At 38.6% G+C, this 8,462-nt stretch overlaps 2 protein-coding genes across 2 annotated transcripts in view; one reads left to right on the top strand and one right to left on the bottom strand.

Moving 5' to 3' along the window:
* ALDH1L2 (aldehyde dehydrogenase 1 family member L2) overlaps window positions 1-129 on the bottom strand; it is a 63,642-nt gene extending 63,513 nt beyond the window's left edge. Inside the window, exon 1 of the mRNA XM_077761959.1 lies at window positions 118-129. Coding sequence (XP_077618085.1) covers window positions 118-129 — 12 coding nt within the window. The remainder of the gene's footprint in view (window positions 1-117) is intronic.
* An 8,226-nt stretch (window positions 130-8,355) lies between these two features.
* WASHC4 (WASH complex subunit 4) overlaps window positions 8,356-8,462 on the top strand; it is a 59,685-nt gene continuing 59,578 nt past the window's right edge. The window contains exon 1 of the mRNA XM_077761998.1: window positions 8,356-8,461. Within this exon, the coding sequence (XP_077618124.1) occupies window positions 8,410-8,461 (52 nt within the window). The 5' untranslated portion in view covers window positions 8,356-8,409. The remainder of the gene's footprint in view (window position 8,462) is intronic.

Consider the following 8,462-nt stretch of genomic DNA (forward strand, 5'->3'; position numbering starts at 1 on the left):
CCAATCCCCTGCGACTGGGCGGGGCGTGCGCCGGCCGCTGGGAGGCGCTAGGCCCCAGTCCGGGTGCCAAGCTGGTACCCAGCGGGAGGGGTTTCCAGTTGTGGCCCAGGTACTTACCAGCTGGGACATCGGCAACCTGTTACTCAAACCCTGTGAGGAGCACAGGGATTTGCCTTATTAATGGTCAACCTGACACCCCAAGTCATGTCCGTACAGTCCTGAGAATGCAGATAGGAAAGATAAAGGGTGGGGACACCTAGCTATATAGGATCCTGCTACTTATCTTGTAAGCTGATAAGAGTATTTAATGAGAGACTGTGTATAAAGCACTTGGCGAAGGGCCTGGCACACAGCTGGTCCCCAATAGATGATAGACAGACATAGATAGATACCCACTCTTTCCCCTCATCTCTCTAGAAGAAATGCTCCTTTAGTTAAGCACTCGTCTCAAACGGATCACCTTAGCCTGGCATTCAAGGTCATCTGCAATTTGGCATGTTCTCTTATTTCTTGCTGCTCCTTTGCACATATAATTTAGCGGAACTCTCATGCTTGCTGATCTTTTTTCCTGGACAATGCTTCCCAGAAAAGCTTGTCACCTGTCACTGTCACTTGTCACCATCTCAGCATGACCAAATTCCTTCTTTTCTTAAAGGTATAGCTTAAATGCTGCCTCCGGGAGGCATTTTTTCCTGATTCTTTCCTCCCTTAACCCTCTTACTCACCTAAAGTAATCTTTAATTCCTTTAAACTGGGAAAGATTTTTGTCTATGCATCTCTTCTGACATCTCAGTCTGTCATTGGTATTTGTGTACCTGTCATCTTCTCTCGCGGAAACTCCTTGCAAGCTGAGTTCATGTCTGATTTATCAAGATTTACACTATCTAGCACTAAGCAGAGTTCAAAAAGCACTTGTTAAAAGAGAGAATGAATGAATGTGTTTAAGAAGGAGAGAGAAAAAATAAACATCCTTAATGTTTGGAGAATTGCAGCAAACATCTAGAGTTTTGCTCTGGGAATTACCCGTTTCCAATTAAATCCATTTCCCTGACTGCATATTGTGACTTCTTATTTCTTTTAAACTTCCAAATACTGATAATCATTTTATTTGTTCTGATCTATGTATATAGGGAAGGGTGGGCAAGGAGTGTGTCTTTTTCTGAATAGGGGTTCCATAGTTATATTCTCCAGTTCCCAACTCTAGGAAGTATAGAGTTTATGTCTACCCACATATAATGAAATATTAATGATGTATAAGATTCTCTTCTGTAAGAATCAAAGATATAGTTCCCTTGATAACTCATGGTTACATCAGAACTAATTACACTTTGACAAACAAAAAACCCTACCAATCTAGACTTTTATACACAGCAAAAATGAAGATGAAATAAAGTCATTTTTATGTCTCTCAAACAAAACTTTGAGAGAAACCGAGGAAGGAAAATTTCCAAATTCATTCTATGAGACCAGCACTACCCCAATACCAAAACCAGACAAAGACACTACTAAAAAAGAAAACTACAGGGCAGTATCTCTGATGAACATAGATACATAAATCCTCAACAAAATATTGGCAAGCCAAATCTAACAACACATTTGAAAAATCATTCATCATGATCAAGTGGAATTTGAGGGATGAAAGAGTGGTTCAGTATTTGCAAATCAATCAGTGTGATACATCACATTAACAAGAGGAAGGATAAAAACCATATAATCATCTCAATAAATGTAGAAAAAGCATTTAACAAAAAACACCATCCACTCACGACAAAAACTTTCAATAAAGTGGGTTTAGAGGCAATATACCTCAATACAATAAAGGCCATTATGAAAAGCCCACAGCTAACATTATACTCAATGGTGAAAAACTTTAAGCTTTTCCTCTAAGATCAGGGATAAGATGAGAATGTCCATTCTCACCACTTTCATCCACTTTCACTCAGTATACTATTGGAAGTCCTAGTTGTAGTAATCAGACAATAAAAAGAAATAAAAGGCATCCCAAAATTGGTAAGGAAGAAATAAAACTGTCACAATTTGCAGATGACATGATACTATATATAGAAAACTGTAATGAGTCCATCAAAAAACTGTAAGAACTGATAAATGAATTTAGTAAAGTTGCAGGGTACAAAACTAATATACAGAAATGTGTTGCAATTCTATACACTAATAACAAAGTTGCAGAAAGAGAGATTATGAAAACAATCCCATTTATAATTGCACCAAAAAGAATAAAATAACTAGGGATAAATTTAGCCAAGGAGGTGAAAGACCTATACTCTAAAAGCTGTAAGATACTGATGAAAGAAATTGAAAGCAACACAAACAAATGGAAAGATTTACCATACCCATGGATGGGAAGAATTAATATTGTTAAAATGTCAACACTACCCAAAGCAGTCTACAGATTCAAAGCAATCCCAATCAAACTGCCAGTAGTATTTTTCAGAGAATGGGAAAAAATAATCCTAAAATTTATAACTGAATAACCAAAGCAATCTTGAGAAAGAACAAAGTTGGAAGTATCACATCCCACATTTCAAGATATACTACAAAGCTACAGTAATCAAAACAATATGCTACTGGCACAAAAACAGAGACAAAGATTAACAAAATAGGATAGAGAGCCCAGAAATAAACCCACACCAACATAGTCAATTAATCTACAATGAAGGAGACAAAACATACAATGAAAAAAAGACTATTTTTATTAACTTGTGTTGAGAAAACTGGACAGCAACATGCAAAAGAATGAAACTGGACAACTTTCTTATACCATACACAAAAATTAACTCAAAATAGATTAAAGACCTAGAAGAGAGCACAGGCAGTAATGTCTCTTATGTCAATTGCAACAACATTTTTCTAGATATGTCTTCTGAGGCATATCAGAAGCAAAAATAAACTATTTGAAATACATCAAAATTAAGAGCTTCTGCACAGCAAGGGAAACAATCAACAAAACAAAAAGACAACCTACTGAATGGGAGAAGATATTTGCAAATGACATATCTGATAAAGAGTTACTATCCAAAATATATAAAGAGCTTATACCACTCAACACCAACCCCCCCCCGAATAATCCAATTAAAAAAATTAGCAGAGGACATGAACAGACATTTCTCCAAAGATGACATATGGATGGCCAACAGACACATGAAAAGATGCTCAACACCATTCTTCATCATCAGGGAAATACAAATCAAAACCAATAGAGATATCATGTCACACCTATCAGGATGGCTGGTATCAAAAAGGTAAGAAATAACAGGTGTTGGGGAGGATGTGGAGAAAAGGGAACCCTTGTGCACTATCAGTGAGAATGTAAATTGGTGCAGCTACTGTGGAAAACAATATGGAGATTCCTCAAGAAATGAAAAATACAAATATCATATGACCTAGTAATTATACTACTGGTTATTTGCCCAAGGAAAACAAAAACACAATTCAAAAAGATGTATGCACTCTTATTTTTATTGCAGCATTATTTATAAGAGCTAAAATATGGGAGCAATTCAAGTATCTATTTATAGATGAATGGATAAAGAAGTGATACACACACACACACACAGAGGAGTATTACTTGGCCATAAAAAAGAATAAGATCTTTCCATATGTGACACCATGGATGGACCTGGAGGGTATTATGCCATGTGAATTAAGTTAGAGAAAGTCAAATACCAGATGATTTCACTTATATATGGAATCTGATAAACAAAACTAACAAACAAGCAAAACAGGCTACTGTAATGGAACCTAAAGAATGTAGCAAACATTGTGGAAGAGATAGAAAAGAAATAGTGAGAATCCAAGACCTGACATCATTTGAATCCCGAAGCCAAATGCACGTGAAAGCCAACCCCTCCATTACATGTTTTAAAATTAACATACAGTAAAATTGATTTCACTTGTATACAGTTCTATGAGTTTTAACATATGTGAAGATTCATATAAGTAACGCTGCAATCAGGATACAGAAGAGTTCCATTCCTCACCCTAAAACTGCCCTGTTCCTTCGTAGTCTTGGCTATCAACCACACCTTCCTTAACCTTGATAATCTCTGCACTGTTCTCAACCACTGTAGTTTTATCTTTTTAAGACTGTCAAATAAATGGAATCACACAGTATATAACTTTGTAGATTTTCTTCATTCAGTACAATGCCCCAGAGATTTGTGCTCAAGTTAGGGATTTTCCAGATATTTTGAAATTTTTTTGTTATTGATTTCTAATATAATTCCATTGCAGTCGGAGAATATAACCATAAAATTTCAGTCCATTTAAATTCATTGAGACTTGTTTTATGGCCTAGCCTATGGCCTACCTTGCTGAGTATTCCTTCAATGAGATGAAGATATTTGTAACAATTAGGAGGAAAAAAGAGGAAAGCAGTGCTCAGGAATGGTAGTAAAGATAATTGCAGCATTTATTTTGCATTTTCAATGTGTGGAGAAGCATTTTGAGTCCGTTACACACCCTGGAAGCAGCAGGGCCCGTTTGAGAAACTGCAAATGGTCTGGCATCCCAGCAGAGCAAAGTGAGTGTAAATCAGGGAGTAGTTGAGGCAGAAAATTTAGAGAATAATCAAAGGGCAGGTTCGAAGAAGTCTTCTGTCCCATCCTATGAAGTGATAACTCCAAACAGAGGGCAATGGCAATCCACTGAAGGATTTAAAGTGGAGCATAACCTGATCAGATGGGTTTTGACAAACTTCACTTGGAGAACAGTATGAACAATGGAAAGAGAAGATCTGTCACAGGTCTACAGTAATTGTCCAGGTGAGAGATTCTTTTGGAAAGAAATATATGAATTAACACCTTAGGAATCTCTTTGACAGGCACACATAGGTCTCTGGGATGCATTATTATGTGAAATATCTCTAGTGAGTCATTACTGTAGACTTTCTATTGTTGGAAACATGCTTTAATGTGTATTAAGAACAAGCTCACCAAGACCGTAGTTCTGTCATATGTAAAAAGTGTTTTGGTATCGAATAAACTGGTACTTAAGTTCTGGGTATAAATGTTCAAGGCGAGAACTCCTGTAAGCACCTTCTGTGGGCAGCTGTTTAAAGTTCTTTGAAGCTCTTAAAATAGTACAATGCTGTCTCTATAAAAAATTTTCCCTTCTATTTCCAAGCTTGCCTTCCAGGCACTACTGTTAAGAACAAAGAAAAGCAGAAAGAAGGACATTTAATTCCTCAAAATGGTTATTTGCCTTCTGTAGACTAGGCCTGAAAAATATAAGACATCTGCTATAATAAATAACTTTCAATAGTACATGTCAGTTTATAGGGAATGTGCTTTTATTTCCCATCTAACAAAACTTGAAATTCTAGGTCCTAGAAATTTATTTAAAGACATGTAAGATCAAGAGAAGCAATAAGATTTCTTTTAAAAATAAGGTTATAATGATTCAACATAGCAAACACTTTTATAGTATGCAGTTGGCATTGTTGTGTCTCATGTATAAACTTAATTAGTCCCCATAACAATCCAATGATGTATTTACTATTATCATTCCTATTTTATTTTTTTAATTTTTTAAAGTTTTATTTAAAAAATAAAAGAGAGGTCCTCCTCACTCTCACTCTCTCAAAATAAACTTTTTTTTTAAAAAAAGGAAAAAATCCAAGTTAGTTAAATTCTAGTTAACATACAGTGTAATAATGGTTTCAGGAGTAGAATTTAGTGATTCAACACTTACATATAACACTCACTGCTCATCTCAACAAATGCCCTCCTTAATGCCCATCACCCACTTAGCCCATCCCCCCACCCCACACCCCTCCAGCAACCCTCAGTTCTCTGTATTTAGGAGTCTCTTATGGTTTGTCTGTCTCTGTTATTATCTTATTTTTGCTTCCCTTCCCCTATGTTCATCTGTTTTGTTTATTAAATTCCACATGAGTGAGATCATATATTTCTTTCTCTGTCTTATTTCGCTTAGCATAATATATTCTAGTTCTATCCACATTGTTACAAATGGCAAGTATTAAATCTTTTTGATGGCTGAGCCCTTTGTAGATATATACCACATCTTTATTCATTCGTCAGCTGATAGACCTTTGGGCTCTTTCCATAATTTGGCTGTTGTCAGTAGCACTGCTATAATCATCAGGGTGCAAATGCTCCTTAGAATCAGTATTTTTTGTATCCTTTGGATAAATACCTAGTGGTGCAATTGCTGGGTCATAAGGTAGCTGTACTTTAACTTTTTAAGGAACGTCCATACTGTTTTCCAAAGTGACTGCATCAGTTTGCATTCTCACCAGCATTGCAAAAGTGTTCCCCTTTCTCTGCATCCTTGCCAACATCTGTTGTTTCCTGAATTGTTAAATTTAGCCATTCTGACAGGTGCGAGGTGGTACCTCATTGTGGTTTTGATTTATATTTCCCTGATGATGAGTGATGTTGAGCATCTTTTCATGTGTTGGTTAGCCATCTGGATCTCTTCTTTGGAAAAGTGTCTGTTCATATCATTTCCATTTTAAAAATGAGGAAACTGAAGTTGTTACTTAGCCCCAGATCACATGACTAGTGACAGAGTTTTGATTTGGACTTACACCATTTGGCTGTAGAAACTGTGTTCATTTTAGCAAGACACTGCCTCTTGCCTCTGATTTATTAACTTTAATAGATTAGTGAATTTGCATATTCAAATTGCTCTGACCTGTAATTTCAGTGTATCACAATGAGCTATGGGGAGATTAATTACAGTGATTAATACAAATGTGAAGAATACAGCAAGTTGAAGTCATGATCATGTGGAAAGTAAAAGGAGAAACATTTGGAGTGTCTGGGTGGTTCAGTCAGTTGAGCGTCGGGTGAGTTTAACCCTGAGGTTAGCAGTGCGGAGCCTGCATAGGATTCTCTCTGTCCCTCTCTCTCTCTGCCTCTACCTGCTGTTTTGCTCTCTCTTTCTCTCTCTCTCAAAATAAATAAATAAACGTTTTTAAAGGAAAAAAATTTGCCAGCCGATAGGCACTTCACTGTTATTTTCAAGTTTTTTTTTTCCCTTTCTAAAATGCCCACTAAGACTGCAAGCATCCTCTGGGTGGGTTCCAACCCTCTTTGTCTTCTTTTTTTTTTTTTCCATTATAATCTCTATATAGCATGGTTCCTGGTACTGAGTGGGCACTCAGATATCTGACCTACTGCAGATCCACCCGTCTCAGGGAATGCTCTTCCAGAGACCTTTTACCTGCTTTGATTAATTTAATTATTTTTGGTGTTTTTTTTTTTTTAAGATTTCAGAAGTAAGACTTTAATAAGCTCTCACTGTTAAAAGTTAAAAAAATACATAAGGAGATAATAACAAAGCTTGAAAGTGCAGGCTTTACTCACTAATATATACTCTTTTCCAGTTGACCACTGTCCTGTTTAATGTGATTTGAGTTCTCTTCCTATGCATTTACACGCACATATGCACAAACGCTTTTACATAAAAGTATAAAGGTAACCGCAAACAGACATTATTCTGCAACTATCTTCTGTCAGTTTCTCATGTCTCTGTAATGTTTTTAAAAACAGCTATCTAGTATCTCATAATATGATATTAAACTTTATGTAATTATTCTCTGTTGATGGACAGTAAGATCATTTCCTGGTGGTACGTGTTAAAAACCATGCAGCAATGAACACTGCTGTTCAAATATCTGTACACATGTAGAATTACAGGGTAACACAGATGTCTATTTGCGGAAAAGCCCATTTAGTTAGCATTTTGGAACACATTTACATAGCATTTCTTCTCTCTCCCCCTCGGCTTTTTAAGAGGATGGGACCCAGGATAGTTGGGCGCAAGGTAAGCACAGTAGAAAAATTCCTCGCTTGGGTGTTCGTGAAGTAACTCTCCTCACACACCGTTTTTCCCTCAAGATCAATCAGCACAGGACTTACAAGAAGAGAGCGGCAGGAACTCTGATGGGCGGGGGGGTGCTGGGGGGACAGGGAGGGCGCTGGCAATTCTTGCTTCTTGTGAGAAGCGCCTGGACAGCGACATTCTCGGGGACCACGCCCTCCCGTTCAGCCACTGGCGCGCCAGTTTTGCCCGTCCCAGTCTAGCCTGACGGAGCAACTCCCCAGGTATGAACAATGGCCTGGAGACAGCAGGGCGAAGTTAAAGGCATCGATGTGTCTCGAGATGTGAAGCGAACGGCGGCGAGGACCGAGTCCCGACGGGAGGACGCCGCTAGCACCGCCGCTGCAGCGGCCGCCTCCGGCCACCGCGGACGACTCGCTTTCCCAGCAGCCCCCGCGGCCCACAGGGGCCTTGAGCCCGGCCTGCCCTCGCGAGCGGGGGCGGGGCCGGGGCCGGAAGTCACGTGCCGTGACAGCCGCCCGGGTGAGGCTGCCGCGGTCGCCAAGTCTGGTTGGGGCTGTGACTGTGGGAGGCGCCGGGGTGATGGCGGTGGAGACTCTGTCCCCAGACTGGGAGTTCGACCGCGTTGACGACGG

Source organism: Crocuta crocuta, unplaced genomic scaffold (genome assembly GCF_008692635.1).
Source record: "Crocuta crocuta isolate KB4526 unplaced genomic scaffold, BGI_CrCroc_1.0 scaffold193, whole genome shotgun sequence".
NCBI lineage: Eukaryota > Metazoa > Chordata > Mammalia > Carnivora > Hyaenidae > Crocuta > Crocuta crocuta.